The following is a 17,857-nucleotide window of genomic DNA, read 5'->3' as shown; positions in this document are numbered from 1 at the left end:
GCACCTGTCTGTCTCGAGAGACGATGGGGTGCATTTGGTCCATCTAGTTCAGCATTGTGCTGGAGGAGACTCTTGAGAGTCCCATGGACTGCAAGAAGATCAAACCTCTCCATTCTGAAGGAAATCAGCCCTGAGTGCTCACTGGAAGGACAGATCCTGAAGCTGAGGCTCCAAGACTTTGGCCACCTCATGAGAAGAGAAAACTCCCTGGAAAAGACCCTGATGTTGGGAAAGATGGAGGCCACAAGGAGAAGGAGACGACAGAGGACGAGATGGTGGGACAATGTTCTTGAAGCTGCTAACATGAGTTTGACCAAACTGCGGGAGGCAGTGGAAGACAGGAGTGCCTGGCGTGCTCTGGTCCAGGGGGTCACGAAGCGTCGGACACGACTAAACGACTAAACAACAACAACAACAGTTCAGCATTGTCCACACTGAGTGGCAGCGATGGCTCTCCAGGGTTTCAGGAAAGCTTCTCTCCCAGGGAAGGGAAAGGAGAATGTTAGCCACTTTGAGACTCCTTAAAGGGAGTGAAAGGCGGGATATCAAATCCAAACTCTTCTTCTTCTTCTTCTTCCTGTGGCTGTGAGTTCCATAGTCTGACTATGCACTTTCTGAAGAACGAGTTTTGTTCACCTGCCCTGAATATTCCAACATTCAGCCCCCTCTGCTTACAACCCTTCCTAATACAGTGGTACCTCGGGTTAAGAACTTAATTCGTTCTGGAGGTCCGTTCTTAACCTGAAACTGGTCTTAACCTGAGGTACCACTTTAGCTAATGGGGCCTCCCGCTGCTGCTGCGCCGCCGCCACATGATTTCTGTTCTCGTCCTGAAGCAAAGTTCTTAACCCGGGGTACTATTTCTGGGTTAGCGGAGTCTGTAACCTGAAGCATCTGTAACACGAGGTACCACTGTAAATAAAAAAAGCAACCTCGGTACCAGACATGGTCATTGCCAGGGTGGTGAGAGGTAACCAGGTTTGTGCCCTCCAGCTGTTTTGGGCTCCAGTCCCGAGTAACCTGTTAAGTTGTGGGCGAACATATCAGACGACACAGCGATTCTTCAAACAGCTCTTCTTTATTCTGAGGCCAGAACTGAACTGAGCTGAAGGGCTCAGCCTGCTTATATAGCGCTCCAGTACCTTGTTACTGTAACAGTCTTCTAAAACTATCCAATCACTGAACGTCACTTTCGATCCTTCATTTGCATACAAACTATCCAATCACTGAACGTCACTTTCGATCCTTCGTTTGCATAACTATCTACAGTATCCCCCTGCTGGCCCAGGGTGAGAACTTCAGTACATAACACAACCAATGTGAACAGTGGTCAGCGATTATGGGAACTGGAGACCATAACATCTACAAGACACCAGGTTGGCTAACCTTGGTTTAGAATGCCAAACCAGAACCAGGGACACCCTGGTTCAAACGCACCACTACCCCAGCCATACCGCCGAGCTTGCACTTTTGTCTCTCAGAAGAACCGGCCACATCTCCGGAATCTGTGCAGAAAAGCAATGTTTCAATTTCTGGGAATGGAGTTGAGAGATGACCTGACCTGGGGAGAAAACAGCAAAGACCTGATGAAGAGAGCACAGCAGAGGTTATATTTTCTGAGAACCCTCCGGAAAAATAACCTCTCAAAGGACCTGTTGATGGCATTTTTCCATTGTACTGTGGAGAGTGTATTAACTTATGGTCTGTGTGTGTGGTTTGGGAGCTGCACGGTCAGGGGAAAAACAATGCTGTCCAGGGTTGTAAAGACTGCGGAGAGAATAATTGGGTGCACTCTTCCCACCTTGGATCAAATCTACGCTTCCAGGTGCCATAAGAAAGCGGCAGAGACAGTGCAGGATAGTGTGCACCCCGGAAATGATCTCTTTCAGCTTCTGCCTTCTGGAAGAAGGTACAGGGTTATAAAGACTAGGACTGGCCGCCTGAGAAACAGTTTCTATCCAAATGCAATTTTGGTTTTAAATGCAGTGTAAGGTAGTCTCTATGGGAATATATTGTATTTAATTATGGGGTAGCAGAGTTTTTAGGGGGCTAACCAGACTAGGATAGCTGGCTTGTTGGCTTTTGAATGTCTGATGTAGATTTTTCTTTTTCTTTTTTAAGAAATATTTATTAAGATTTTACAAAAAACAGATATACAAAAACACATAATAAAAAAACAAGAAAAAAATAAGAGTAAACACACACAAAAAAGATACAAAAAATTAAAAACAATTCTTTTTCATAATTTAAAACTCATTTGCTTGTTTCTTTGACTTCCTCACACCTCCCCTTCTTGTATTCCCATTTAAATAATCAAATCAGCAAATCCTTACCCTCTTTCATTCATCTTATCTCTATAACTTGACATTTTATAACTCAGTATTTTCATCCATTATCAATTCATTTTTGCATATTCTTATTAACTTTGTTACTAATACCACTTATTTCCATTCCAACACCATTTTAGTTTTTTGTTTTTTTTTTTACCTATTTATACCCTTCTTCCATATTCTTAAAGCATTACAGCTGGAAACCACTTAATTTCTATCCAACATCATTCTAACATTCATTAATTTTGCAATATTTCTGTAGATAGTCTTTAAATTTCTTCCAATCTTCTTCCACCGCCTCTTCTCCCTGGTCCCGGATTTTTCAATTTTGTTGTTCTGTATGGGACAATGACAATAAAGATTATCGTATCGTAAGACCAGAACTCAAGTGACAAAAGGACCTCATTCTCTGCCTAAGAGAAACGTCCTCAGTCTGACCACCACCGATCGCAAGAAGAGGGTTGGGGGCGTCTTTTCAAAGGAATCGAAAAACGCCCCCCTCCTCCGTTTTACTCTCATCAGATATAAAGTCATGGCTCATCCTGAAACAAGGCGAGTTGCCCACTTCTCCTTTTCTCTGAAACAATAAAACCCTTCTCACTTCCTTCTTGATGCCCATTTCCCACTACGAGCTCTGCTTCGCTGTTTTCGACGATCAAAACAACTCACCAGCTGCGCTTTGGGTGTGAATGGCTGGGCCCAGGGTGTCGCCTCAGCTAATATATAATATAATTAAAATAATAATTAAAATAATAATAATAATAATAATAATAATAATTTATTTATTTATAAAAACGATCCTGGGAATTGTAGTTTGTTAGGGGTTCTGGGATTTGTAGGTCTGTGAGGAGGAGAGGAGAAGAAGGAGGAGAAGAAGAAGAAGAGGAGGAGTTTGTATTTGATATCCCGCTTTATCACTACCCTAAGGAGTCTCAATGCTTTTGAATTATGGTGCTGCATGGGCTGCAAGAAGATCAAACCTCTCCATTCTGAAGGAAATCAGCCCTGAGTGCTCACTGGAAGGACAGATCCTGAAGCTGAGACTCCAATACTTTGGCCACCTCATGAGAAGAGAAGACTCCCTGGAAAAGACCCTGATGTTGGGAAAGATGGAGGGCACAAGGAGAAGGGGACGACAGAGGACGAGATGGTTGGACAGTGTTCTCGAAGCTACCAGCATGAGGGGCCAGACTATATTGGGGGGGGGGGGGGAATGAACAAATTCCTATGCCCCACAAATAACCCAGAGATGCATTTTAAATAAAGGCACACATTCTACTCATGTCAAAACACGCCGATTCCCGGACCGTCCGTGGGCCGGATTTAGAAGGCGATTGGGCCGGATCCGGGCCCCGGGCCTTAGTTTGCCCACCCATGATATACACAGTATGCAGAAAATCTGAGATTCCATCCCCAAATGCCTCCAAGTAAAAAATGGGGGAGGCAGTTGGATGGGAATAGGACCTGCCCAAGTCTGAAACTGCAGAGAGTCTGCCTCTGGTCTGTTTAGACAATCCCACACTAGATGGTTCCAGGCAAGGCAACTCATTCTTTAAACCAGCTCTTCATTCAGACCCTTGAGGACTAGTATCTTACTTTCCTTTTACAGTGGTACCTTGGTTCTCAAACGCCTTGGTACTCAAACAACTTGGAACCCAAACACTGTAAACCCGGAAGTTAAGCGTTCTGGTTTACAAACTTTTTTTGGAAGCCAAATGTGCTCTGTTTTGAGTGTTACGCTTCTGATTTGAGTGCCACACTTCCGTTTTGAGTTCCGTTTTCTGTTTTTTGCTATTTCTTTTGCGTTTTTGTTTTTGCAGTTCTTTTCTGTTTTGTTTTTGAGACTGTGTGGAATTCAGTTGAGCTACTGATTGACTGTGTGACTGCAGTACATTGTTTATTGCTTTCATTTTATGGATCAATGGTCTCGTTGGATAGTAAAATTCATGTTAAATGGCTGTTTTAGGGGTTGTTTTTAAAAGTCTGGAACGGATTAATCCGTTTTGCATTACTATCTATGGGAAAGCGCACCTTGGTTTTGGAACGCTTTGGTTTTGGAACAGACTTCCGGAACGGATTAAGTTTGAGAACCAAGGTACCACTGAACAAGTATTTTAAGGAGCATAGATCAATAGTAGAGAACATGTTTTTCATGCAGAAGACTCCCAGGTTCTGCTACTAGCATCACCAGATAGGCTAGGAGAGCCTGAAGCCCCAGACAGCAACTTGCGAGTTCAGACACTGTCTCCACTATCTCCTGGTTTGGAGCTATAGCACCTTTATGAGGTTCAGGATCCCAATGCCTCAAGGAGTGCCTCTTTCTTTTTTTAAAAAAAATAGTTTTTATTAACCGACCAATCAAATCAAATCAAATCACATCACATAAATTCTGAATTACAAAGCCGAATTTTAATTTTTTGTTGAGGGGACCCATATTCCAAGTTCCAAAGGGGGATTCCGATCATCTTCTTGCTACTGCGTTAATGTCCAAATCAGTCCAAATAATGTTCATAGTTCTATCCAGTCTTATCTTGCTGTTTCCACATCTCATCTTGTTCGTATATTTTTTTTCTTTTTTTCTTTATGATCTCTTCTGATAATCTCCTTAAGCAGATAAACACCAATTATAATCCTGTGTGAATTTTTCCGTTCGTCCAATCCTCATATCAAAATGGTTTCCAAAGTTTTTCCCCCTCCCCCATCCAGTCCCTTTGCCATAGCCTTAGTGAATCTTCTCATGATTTATTCTTGTTCCTCCGACCCGTCTTGTTTTTCAGAGATCTCTTCAGTTAGCAGTCTTTACTCCCCCTCCTTCCTTGAAATATGTGCATTCGCTTCCTCCTAATTGTTTCTTTTGAAGTTATTGCAGCTAGAGGCGCGGATCAGAGATAGCGTCCAGGAGCGCTGAAATCCGCACAAGGGCATTCTGCCTAGTGCCCCCACCCCCACAAATTCGGGAGTGGTATAGGGCACAGCAGGCAAGGGCAGACCCCCCCAAACTTGGGGGGGGTAGGGAGGCTATTTACTCCCATCACAGCCTCCTAATTACCTTGTGCGGGTCGGAGAGATGTTATTGTCAGCCATCTTCCGATGCGCCCCTAGTGACCCCTCCGCCTCTTTCCACATGAATCGACCCGGACCCTGCAGTGGTCATTGCAGGCCCTTCTTCATTTGCCCCTTCCTTGTGCGGTCCAGTACATGGCAACACGAGAACAGGGCCTTTTCGCTGGTGGCTCCCCACTTGTGGAATGCTGGCTTGTTTTAGCTTTAGGTACCAGGCCAAAACTTATTCTTTCTGTCAGGCCTTTGGCTTCTAATGATCTGTGGCCTCCTCGGGTGGGTAGGAGAGATGCTTTGATTCTGCCTTTTTAAATATAGGATTTTCTTTTGGATCTTTTTTTAAAACGCGTATTTCAATGTATGTGTTTATATATCGCAAGTCGCTTTGAAAGCAGCTCATATACAGTGGTACCTCGGGTTACATACGCTTCAGGTTACATATGCTTCAGGTTACAGACTCTGCTAACCCAGAAATAGTGCTTCAGGTTAAGAACTTTGCTTCAGGATGAGAACAGAAATCATCCTCCAGCAGCGCGGCAGCAGCAGGTGGCCCCATTAGCTAAAGTGGTGCTTCAGGTTAAGAACAGTTTCAGGTTAAGTACGGACCTCCGGAACAAATTAAGTACTTAACCCGAGGTACCATTGTATTTTAATGCATAATATAAACATTGTCATCATAATCTCCACTATCTTTGTAAGTGCTAAAGAGCCGAAGTTTTTGTGACGGCAAAGTAAAGGTAAAAACGCCCAGAAAACATATTTCGCTTTGGGGACATGATATATAATGAAGTTAAAAAATAAAAAAAGATAAACATGACTTTCCCCAAGACCTTCCTGCTGGAGATACTGGACAGCAAAATTCCAAAGGACGTTTCAACTGTATTTATGTATGTAACCACAGCGGCAAAAATCTTTACGTGCAGTTGTGGAAGGAATAAAGACTATCCTCTAAAGAAGAATGGCTGATGAAAATCATGGAATATGCAGAGACTGCCAAACTGATAAGAGACACAAATCTAGACTCTTTCAATGAGGATGGGAAATGTTTTCCAGTCTATTAAAAAAATTATTCTCCGTAGGTGAAGTCTACAGCAGAGCTTGGGAGTTTTAAGGGGAAAAAATAGCAGACTACATTGAGAAACCTGTTAAAGAGGATGAAACTGGGTGTTTTAAGACAAAATTGTATGTAATCATGATTATAAAGGGCGGGTGAGCAGGAAATCATTAGAATTGTAGAATAAGGGTTACAGCTGCTGAGTGATAAAATGTAACTTTGAGTTTTGAAATAAAAGAAATCGGGGAAAAGGAAGTATGTTGGCAGTTACCCAGCGATAGGGAGAGGGAACCAAGCAATGAGGCCAGGAGTCCAGAGATAGAAAAAGATCATTACCAGCCTCCACAAATGCTTAACGAGAGCAGAGATTTAAACAACAACAAGGAGGGCATGGCTCTTGAGAATCAACATTCCCAATGCAACCTGGTTTATCTTACAATGGCTCAGCGATTATCAGCGGCACGCAGACAGGCTTTTTCACCAGTAGCATCATTGCTGTGAAATGAACGCCCTGCTGAAATATGAGAGGTTGCCATTTGCATTGGCATCCTGCCAGCCTTAATTTTTTTACACACACACATTCCCTCGATTTCTTTGACCCCAAGTCACCTGTTTTAATTGCGGCACCGTTTTTAACGGGGCTATTGAAACTGCATGTTTTAATCAGGGCCACTTCTGATGTCAATGTTTTAATGAGAATGTACCAATGTGTGAGGGACGCGGGTGGCGCTGTGGGTTAAACCAGAGCTTAGGACTTGCCAATCAGAAGATCGGCGGTTCGAATCCCTGCGACGGGGTGAGCTCCTGTTTCTCGGTCCCTGCTCCTGCCAACCTAGCAGTTCAAAAGCACCTCAAAGTGCAAGTAGATAAATAGGTACCGCTCCGGCGAGAAGGTAAACGGCGTTTCCATGCGCTGCTCTGGTTCGCCAGAAGCGGCTTAGTCCTGCTGGCCACGTGACCCAGAAGCTGTACGCCGGCTCCCTCGACCAATAAAGCGAGATGAGCGCCACAACCCCAGAGTCGGCCATGACTGGACCTAATGGTCAGGGGTCCCTTTACCTTTTTGCCAATGTGTGTGTTGTATTAGGAATTGCAAGGTAGAGGCCAGGTGGCCAAGCGGTAACATACACAACACTGTACTGCACAACAGAGGTATGGAAAAAAGATGTATGTATTCAGAGTACAAAACGACATACAGACTTCGGAGAAACCACAAGGGTTGAGGTATATACAAAGCAATTTACAACAGAGCCTGTTTCAAATTCAGGGCCATTTCAAATCCACCAAGTCTGGCAGGCAGAAACAGTCCCTTCATCTCCCTGGGAGCGTTTCCTTCTGTGCCTTTTGCACGGCACATTCTGTTCCAATCTCTCCTTCCACGGATTCCGCTTTCTTGCGTCAGTCCAGAGTACCTACAGAATTAAGCAGAGGAGCAGGCAGACCGTGAAATGAAAATAGGTGGTTTTCGAATCAAGGCAGCAGCTACCATTTTAACAGATTTACATTTGGCCTGGACATGGCTTGGAAAGTTCATTTTAAAGAGGAACTAATTCCAGTTCACGCTCATCCCTTTAGAAAGGGATCTAGATATATCCAATTTTATCAAGTGAGCCTTGGCTTCTGTTCTGCTTCTCAGCATTCAGGTTGTTACAAGTCAACGTCCTAAAGCATAAAATATACTTAAGAAGACTAAGAAAACATCAAAACACACACACCATGGAACGTGAAAGGTTTAATTTATTTTTTTCAGCTATTATGAAACTTCAAGGCCTTCAAGGGTTGGACTACAACTCCCATCATTCCTAGCCTATCTTCCAGATACTGTATTGTTGTTTGGAGACCTTAGCTCTTGAACCCAAAGCCAACTAAGCAAATTGCTCCTTTACATCTCAAGTTGCCGTCAAAAGGTTTTCAGACACCATCTCAAATGCCCACAAGCCCCCAAACAACACACTGTTGGAGCAATTAAAGGATGCAACCCCCACACACATCCATTAAGGCACTGGGAAAAGGGTATGTGAGAGGGCTTCAACTCCCATAATCCCTGGCTGCTGGTTATGATAGCTGCTAGGACTGATGGGAGAATGGACTCCAACCATTTCTGGATGGCATTCACATTGGCTACCCTCTGGCCTTGACTTTAATTCTGACCTACACAGAAATTGCTGGCTTCACATGGACTCTATACCTTTGAGGTTCATGACTTCCCCCAAAGAATGGCAGGAACTGTAGTTAGTTCAGGGCGCCGGGAATTACAGCTCTGTGAGTGGCAAATTATCAGTTCCCAGGATTCTTGGGGGGGAAAGCCATGTGCTTTAAATGTATGCCGTAGATGTGACCAAAGTGACTCTCCGTCTGAACTGGAGCCTGGCTTTCACGCACCTGGAATTCAGAGCCAAGGTGTCAGGAGTGCGTGCAGGAGCCAGGCCCTGTGACCAGTAGGACTCTGCTGCACTGGGGCCTTCCTAAGTTTGTTCTGAAGACGCAAGGTGCGGCCGCACAGGTGAGGCCGATTGGTAACTCACAGAACCTGGCGGCAAGTGCCAGGAAGGGATATAAGGTCAGCATTTCCCTTCGGCTCTTTGCCACAGCAACACGTTCCCTGCCTTGCTGCGTTTGGCTCCTTGACTCCTTGCTCCTCGGACCCCTGACTTTGTGACTCCTTGCTTCTTGATCCTTGGACCCCTGACTTTGTGACTCCTTGCTTCCTGACCCCCGGACCCCTGATTTTGTGACTCCTTGCTTCTTGATCCTTGGACCCCTGACTTTGTGACTCCCTGCTTCTTGCTCCTCGGACCCCTGACTTTGTGACTCCTTGCTTCTTGATCCGCGGAACCCTGACTTCGTGACTCCTTGCTTCCTGACCCCCGGACCCCTGATTTTGTGACTCCTTGCTTCTTGATCCTTGGACCCCTGACTTTGTGACTCCTTGCTTCCTGACCCCCGGACCCCTGATTTTGTGACTCCTTGCTTCTTGATCCTTGGACCCCTGACTTTGTGACTCCTTGCTTCTTGATCCGCGGAACCCTGACTTCGTGACTCCTTGCTTCCTGACCCCCGGACCCCTGATTTTGTGACTCCTTGCTTCTTGATCCTTGGACCCCTGACTTTGTGACTCCTTGCTTCCTGACCCCCGGACCCCTGACTTTGTGACTCCTTGCTTCTTGATCCTTGGACCCCTGACTTTGTGACTCCCTGCTTCTTGATCCTCGGAACCCTGACTTCGTGACTCCTTGCTTCCTGACCCCCGGACCCTTGGCTTCGTAACTCCCGGCTCTCTGACCCTTGGACTCTTGGCTCCTGGCTTCTGGACCCCCATTCCTGCTCCCTCCCCGCCATCTTGCCCCGGGTCCTGACGTCCCCTGCCGGGACTTCGATCGCCCGTGAACCGGACCGTGACACAAGGTAAGGCTAGCTCACCATTCTGACAAGGCAGCGACACCACAAAGAAAACTTGAAACAAAACCTTACCTTCCAGAAACGCAAACTCGTCTATTGCTTCTATGGCGTTGTCTGCGGCAGCAGCACCAATTTGAAAAGGAAATAATAATAAAAGGGAAATTAGGACTGATATCTGCAGGGATGGATCAGATAACAGAAATTTGTATTCTGAACTGTAAAAGGGCTCCTGTTTGTTGGCTGCAAGAGAAGTTATGGCAGCTAATTTCAAATCTTCTCCATGCCCTTGAGGCTTCCCCAGATCCCTGATATGGCCACTCTTTCTGCCCAAATAACACAGCTTGTGTTCCTAGTCCATATGAGGTTTTTGTGGGGGAAGGGGTTGCCCTTTACCCTAATCCCTGTACCTCTTTCTCCCCTTTAGGAGGAAGACCTATAGCTCAGTGGCAGATGGTGGGAATGTAAGAAGGTAAAATGCTTTTGGGAAATGATTTATAATGAATTGAAGAAAATGTTGAAATATACATTTGTTAAGAAACCAGAAGCATTTTTACTAGGCGTTACAGGTAATGAGATAAATAAGAAAGAAAAGAAGTTATTTTTATATGCAGTGACAGCAGCAAGAATATTGATGGCCCAGAAATGGAAACAGGAGGAATTACCTACGATAGAAGAATGGAGAACTAAAATGATGGATTATGCAGAACTGGACAGAATGACAGGAAGGATCCGGAATCGACAAGATCAAAGATTTACAGAAGATTGGGAAAAGTTTATCCAATATATGCAAAAACTGAGTGATAATAAAATTACGTTTGTAAGCTTTAAGGAAGCTCTGTGAGGGGAAAGGGTTAAAAGGGCAGACATGTGTAAAAAGTAATAATAGGAAGGAATGGCAGACAAATTGAGGGAAGTCAAAAAAGAGAAGATGTAATTAAGATGTATGGAATGTATAAATTTGTTTTTGTATTTGAAAACTAATAAAAATATAATATAAAAAATATAGCTCAGTGGCAGAGCAGCCGTTTTGCCTACAGAAGTACCCCACCATCTCCCTTCCTAATCCACAACCTGTGCTGTTTTCTTTCTCCACTCAGTTGGTTAGAGCTTGGTGCTGATTGTCAGGGAACTGACATCGGAGCCAGAAGTGGAGGCAAGGCTCCCAAGCGATGCCGGAGAAGGGCCCAGCAGGGAGAGAGGGGACTCATCGGCTGGGGAAGGAAATCAGCGTAACACCAGGGATAAAGGGGGGCGGATGGGGGAATCGGAGAGGGGGCTCCAGGACTCTTCGCCGGAGACCAGCGGGGAGAGCACAGATCCTCCGCTACCCACACCCACCCTGTGCAGAAGGCTTCCGCGCAGGGAAAGTAGGCGTAGACTTGGCGTCAAAGAATTTCTTTGCTGGAAGAAGTTCAAGAAACGCCCACTGACGGATTCTGCTAGCGACTGAAACAGCCACAAAGTGAAAGGCTGTCCAGCCAGGAAAAGGTTTAACCAGGCAACCTCGCCAAGAGTGGCGGCAACTTACGCACGAGCAACCCCATATAACCATTACACTGATGATGCCAAGAGGTTGCAGGTTCGATTCCAGTATGGGACAGCTGAATATTCCTGCATTGCAGGGGGTTGAAACAGATGATCCTTGAGGTCCCTTTCCAACCCTACAATTCTATGATTCTATAATTCCACAACTATCCGGGCTTTAGCATCACGGCAAACAACAATTAAGTGTGTCCTGGGCGAATTCCTCTCCTCCACCTATTTGAACCAACCATTCACTGAAACTGCAATGCTCTCCTCCTGCTTTGGCAGCGACCGTTCTTGTGAACTGCACAGCAGCTCAAGGGGGCCGGGATAAGGATTGTATCCAATGCAGTCCCTACTCAGAGTAGACCAATTTAAATTAATGAACCTAACTTACTCATGTTACACTAACTTCCAATGGGTCTAGTCTGAGCAAGACAAGCACTCAATATAGCCCAGATATGCCTTGGACAGGTAGGAATGCGTTCTTCATTTTCCACTAATGCTTCTTTTATGTACGGCTATTTTAATTTTAAGGGCTGCCATACGTCTGGAATTTCCTGGGCATATCCAGGATTCGCCCGTCAAAGATAGTTTCAGGGTGAAATTTTTGAAAATCAGTTTAAATGTCCAGGAAAACCCAGGTATATGGCAGCCCGTATCGGAAGTGTTAATTGTTTTTGGTGAGTTTCCTAAAAAATAACTTTAAAAACTTCAATTTTTTTGGAGATGATGCAAAAAAAGAAAAAAGCCCAACAACTTTGCCAAAACAAAAAAAAGCTCACTTTTCAAAATATGGCAACCCCATTTTGTTTAGTTCTTTAATAACCCATGAAGCATTCCTCTGGTTTACAACCTTGTCAACACATACGCACAGCATCATTTTGGTTCTTAAGAATTAGGAAGACAAGATGGGTGGGGTATAAAAGATAAAATTACTGCAACAACAGCAGCAAGAATACTTATTGCAAAGTATTGGAAGACACAAGAGCTACCCACCCTGGAAGAGTGGCAGATGAAGGTGATGGATTATATGGAATTGGTGGAAATGACTGGCAGAATCCGAGACCTGGGAGAAGAGTTGGTGGAAGAAGACTGGAAGAAATTTAAAGACTATCTTCAGAAATACTGTAAAATTAATGAATGTTAAAATGATGTTGTATTGAAAATAAGTGGCATTAGCAACAAAGTTAATAAGAATATGCAAAAATGAATTGACAATGGATGAAAATATAGAGTTATAATATGTTAAGACATAGAGTTAAGATAAATGAAAGAGGGTAAGGATTTGCTGATTTGATGATTTAAATGGGAATACAAAAAGGGGAGGTGTGAGGAGGCCAAGGAAATAAGCTAATGAGTTCAAAGTTACAAAAAACGGATTTGTTTTTAATTCTTTTTTAGCTATTTGTCTTTTGTATTTTGTATTTTTATTCTCTTTTTTCTTTTACATGTATTTTTTATGTTTTCTTTTTTGTATCTTTTTCTTTTTATATGACCTTTTTTCATTTTGTAAACTTATGTTTTTGTAAAACTTCAATAAATATCTTTTTTTTTTAAAAAAAAAGATAAAATTACTATTTTACTTCCTTACCCAGGTCTTTTCTCTGGAGAGTTTTCCGTTTTCCTTGCTGTGCATAGATGTAGGCATCATTTGCAATGGTTTCCACAAACAACTCCTGCGGAGATGAAAGCAAAGTGGGGAAAACAGTTTTTATGGACTGTAAATAAGTATCTACTTTTGTCTGTCCTGAATCATCAAAAACTCAGCTTGGATGCCCAGGACTTTTGATATTATGGAGAGAGGAAGAGAAACTTTTCTCTCTGTTCACTTCCTCCACACAATTTTATACACCTTTCTTATATGTCTGCTGCCCTGCTTTTTCTCTGAACTAAAATGTCCCCAAATGTTATACCATTCCTCATCAGGGAGTTGTCTCACCCCAACAATCATTTTGGTTGCCTTTTCTGAGCCTTTTCCAAGTTCACAATATCCTTATTGAGTTGGACAGTTAAGTTCAGTCAAAGGTGACTATGGGATTGCGGCGCTCATCTCGCTTTCAGGCCGAGGGAGCCAGCGTTTGTTCGCAGACAGCTTTCTGGGTCATGTGGCCAGCAGGACTGAACCGCTTCTGGTGCAACGGGACACTGTGACGGAAGACAGAGTGCATGCAAACGCTGTTTACCTTCCTACAAAAAAGTTACCTATTTATCTGCTCACCCTGGCGTGCTTTCAAACTGCTAAGTTGGCAGGAGCCAGGACCGAGCAACGGGAGCTCACCCCGTTGCAGGGATTCGAACCACTGACCTTCTGATCGGCAAGCCCAAGAGGCTCAGTGGTTTAGACCACAGCGCCACCTGTGTCCAAAGAAGTACATGGTATTCCAAGCACGTTCATGCTATAGATTTGTATAACAGCATTATGATACTGCGCATTAATATGGAAAGCCAGGCTGGTTTATTAGAAGATCCAAAAGCCACAGCAGGGGCGATAGCTTTATCTTAACCAATAAAAATCTCACTCAGCAACACTACCAATAGTATATGCTGTCATACTAAAACATCCTATTTTATTAATATTACAACCAGTGTTCTCTCAAAACTGTAGAATCATCAATAATTAAGTGGCACCACCAGTAATTTACAGCAGAGTATTTGTTATCCTATTATTAATTAATATAAAACCCTAGTCAAATCCACCACAATATCTTACTATGCAGAATAAAAAGTAATTCTCAAATAAAGTGCGCAAATTAGATCTGAGTCCCCTTTGCAATTGACCGCTAGCCCATCCAGGGACTGCTGGTTTGTTTGTTTTTTCCTTCTTTGGATGTTGCCATGGCCTCTGGCTAGCACAATAAAAATTATTAAATTAAATTAATATATGAATTTATTTAAAATATGAATCCTGCCTGTCTCCCAAGTTAGGCTTTGCCTTTTATACATGTATCCCAAGGAAATATACAAACATAAGATGATTTATAAACAATTTGGGGAGCTAAAACTTATAATATTAATTAATTAATTAATTAATTATTAATTATTATTAATTATGAGCATAAGAAAAATAATTACATGATTATTGTATTAGACACACCAATATTCACAATTATGATAAACACTCAAGAATAGCCATAATTATAATCAGACCACCCACAATTGTAATTACTGTAATGTAATAATGAATTACCTGGCCAGGTAAATAACAGAACCAAGCATCAGGAATATGTTTGCAGAACCCCACCCCCTCTTCGCCACGTGGTTAGAACTTGCAGCCAATCGCCGCAGCCAAAGTGGCGTAGCCCCGCCCGCCCTCCTTTCCACTCTCTCACGCCTTTCACCCGACCCAGGGCAAAAGTAAGCTTCTGATTGGCCAGGGGTGGCCTACGTCACCACCCGTCCCCGCGTAGCCGAAGACGAAAAACGGTCTTCTGATTGGGCAAGGGCGTAACCGTGTAGGACCGCCCATCTCCTTAGCTCGAGGGCAACTGACGTCAACCGCCGCGGCGCGCGCCAACCGCGAAATCCGGCCCTCCTGATTGGCGGGAGGCTTAAAAGCGGCGCCCCGCCCACCGCCTTAACCTAAGTCAACCGCCGCCGGCCAACGCAGTCGGCCTCCTGATTGGCCGAGGCAAACACGAGACCCCGCCCACCGCCTCCCTCAGTCAGTCGCTCACCGCCGCGCGCGCCAAAATGAAGATGGCCTCCTGGCTGGCCAGGCTGACGTCCGGGTCGGCTTTGACGAGCGCCTTGACACGCGCCAGGGGCAGTCGGGCCGGCCGGGCCGCGCTGGAGGAGGTGGCAGCGGCAGCAGCTGCCGCCGCCGCCCCCGGTGCTGCCGGCGGCGGAGGCGGCGGCTCGGACTCTTCGTCTGCCGGCGCCGAAGCCGCCGCGGCGTTTCCCTCAGCCAGCGCCATCTTAGCCGGGCTGCGGAGTGGCGCCAGTGCGCCTGCGCCGCGGCCGGCCTGTCAATCGAAGCGCCCGTTTCCCGCTCTTTGCGCTCGAACGCCACGCCCCCTCACGCTCGCTACGTGCTTCTGGAGCCCAATCACGTGTTCAGAGGCGGCTAAGTTGCCACGTGGCAAACCTCTAGACCGGATTCCAGTTGTCGGGCAACTGGCTCCTTGCTGAGTTAACCCATTGGAAAAATAATATAATAATAAATTTTATTTATACCCCGACCTCCCCAGCCAAGACCGGGCTCAGGTTGGCTAATAATAATAATAATAATAATAATAATAATAATAATAATAATATCTTTATTATTATTAATAAAATAATATTAAATAATAAATATTAAATAATAATAAAACAAGTTGATTAAAAGACAATTTAAAAAACAAGATAAAAATACAACATTAAAACGTTAGGATGCAGCCTCTTCACAGGAGGAGAAAGGAAAAAAGAAAAGAGGGGGAGGGAATCAAACTGATTCTAAGCCAAAGGCCAGGCGGAACAACTCTGTCTTATAGGCCCTGTGAAAAGAAATCAGATCCTGCAGGGCCCTGGTCTCATGAGGCAGAGCGTTCCACCAGGCCGGGGCCAGTGTTGAAAAGGCCCTGGCTCTGGTTGAGGCTAATCTAACTTCCTTAGGGCCCGGGACCTCCAAAGTGGTGTTATTTGTGGACCTTAAGGTCCTCAGTGGGGCATACCAGGAGAGGCGGTCCTGTAGGTAACCAATGAAGGGTGGGGAGGGGAAAAATATTTATTTTGAAATACGGAGTTTTGGTTGCCACGTATTTATGTAATAAGAAGCAAGAAAATAGTCAACCATACACATTATTGAGGACAACAGTTCCTTTCCAGAATATCCAGGAAAGAAGTGTGTTGTATAAAGACAGATAACCAGTTAAATATTATTTGATATATGATGCTCCCCTACATTTTTAAAAAATAACAAGTATAGAACTTTGAGCATTCAAATGGCTTTCTGGACATTTTGTTTTAATCTTTACAAAAAACCATGTAAGGTAAAGGTAAAGGGACCCCTGACCATTAGGTCCAGTCATGGCCGACTGGGGTTGCGGCGCTCATCTCACTTTATTGGCCGAGGGAGCCGGCGTTTGTCAGCAGACAGCTTTCGGGTCATGTGGCCAGCATGACTAAACCGCTTCTGGCAAACCAGAGCAGCGCGTGGAAACGCCGTTTACCTTCCCGCCGGAGCGGTACCTATTTATCTACTTCTACTGGTGTGCTTTCGAACTGCTAGGTTGGCAGAAGCTGGGACCGAGCAACGGGAGCTCACCCCGTCGCAGGGATTCGAACCACTGACCTTCTGATCGGCAAGTCCTAGGCTCTGTGGTTTAACCCACAGCGCCACCTGCGTTCCTTGTAAGGTAGGGTGCTGCTAATAAACAGTACATAAATCCTTACTTCTTGTAATCACCACCATTTACCCAACATTCCATGATGCGCATATATATATATATATATATATATATATATGTATGTATGTGTGTGTGTGTGTATATACCGGTTTAGAACAAATTGAGGTAGTGATTATCTCCTTTTACTTGATCATGTTTAATATTTAGAAGTACATAGGAAGCTGCCAAATTCCAAGTCAGGCGCTTCACTGGTCCAGCTCACATTGTGGCAATGCCTCTCTGGAGTTTCCAGTGGCATCTTACAAGGTAACAGGAATCAAAACTGAAACCTTCTGCATGGCTTTTTGACAGTTACAGTTTACCCCACTGCATATTAATCATAGAAGAATAGAATCATAGAGTTGGAAGAGACCACAAGGGCCATCGAGTCCAACCCCCTGCCAAGCAGGAAACACCATCAGAGCACTCCTGACATATGGTTGTCAAGCCTCTGCTTAAAGACCTCCAAAGAAGGAGACTCCACCACACTCCTTGGCAGCAAATTCCACTGTCGAACAGCTCTTACTGTCAGGAAGTTCTTCCTAATGTTTAGGTGGAATCTTCTTTCTTGTAGTTTGGATCCATTGCTCCGTGTCCGCTTCTCTGGAGCAGCAGAAAACAACCTTTCTCCCTCCTCTATGTGACATCCTTTTATATATTTGAACATGGCTATCATATCACCCCTTAACCTCCTCTTCTCCAGGCTAAACATGCCCAGCTCCCTTAGCCGATCCTCATAAGGCATCGTTTCCAGGCCTTTGATCATTTTGGTTGCCCTCCTCTGGACACGTTCCAGTTTGTCAGTGTCCTTCTTGAACTGTGGTGCCCAGAACTGGACACAGTACTCCAGGTGAGGTCTGACCAGAGCAGAATACAGTGGCACTATTACTTCCCTTGATCTAGATGCTATACTCCTATTGATGCAGCCCAGAATTGCATTGGCTTTTTTAGCTGTCGCGTCACACTGTTGGCTCATGTCAAGTTTGTGGTCAACCAAGACTCCTAGATCCTTTTCACATGTACTGCTCTCAAGCCAGGTGTCACCCATCTTGTATTTGTGCCTCTCATTTTTTTTGCCCAAGTGCAATACTCTACCTTTCTCCCTGTTAAAATTCATCTTGTTT

The 17,857-nt window shown here is 44.5% G+C and overlaps 3 protein-coding genes across 3 annotated transcripts in view; 2 read left to right on the top strand and 1 right to left on the bottom strand.

Moving 5' to 3' along the window:
- The window catches only part of TNFAIP8L1 (TNF alpha induced protein 8 like 1), a 155,847-nt gene that overhangs the window by 51,599 nt on the left and 86,391 nt on the right, over positions 1–17,857 (top strand). The window lies entirely within an intron of this gene.
- Positions 7,598–15,414, bottom strand: POLE4 (DNA polymerase epsilon 4, accessory subunit). The gene is made up of 4 exons (XM_083594995.1): positions 15,045–15,414; positions 12,962–13,046; positions 9,916–9,957; positions 7,598–7,856 (listed from the first exon to the last, which is right to left on the bottom strand). The coding sequence occupies exons 1-4, from the start codon at positions 15,282–15,284 to the stop codon at positions 7,843–7,845; spliced, it is 381 nt and encodes a 126-aa protein (XP_083451121.1). The 5' UTR covers positions 15,285–15,414; the 3' UTR covers positions 7,598–7,842.
- LOC310753393 (excitatory amino acid transporter 5-like) overlaps positions 15,928–17,857 on the top strand; it is a 38,133-nt gene continuing 36,203 nt past the window's right edge. Inside the window, exons 1-2 of the mRNA XM_083594670.1 lie at positions 15,928–16,337; positions 16,704–17,000. The gene's annotated coding sequence lies outside the window, so the exon portion shown is untranslated. The remainder of the gene's footprint in view (positions 16,338–16,703; positions 17,001–17,857) is intronic.

The sequence above is a fragment of the Podarcis filfolensis genome (genome assembly GCF_964270895.1).
Source record: "Podarcis filfolensis genome assembly, chromosome: 18".
Classification (NCBI taxonomy): domain Eukaryota; kingdom Metazoa; phylum Chordata; class Lepidosauria; order Squamata; family Lacertidae; genus Podarcis; species Podarcis filfolensis.
Note: the sequence above shows the minus strand (reverse complement) of the source record. Positions and strands in the feature narration are given on the sequence as shown.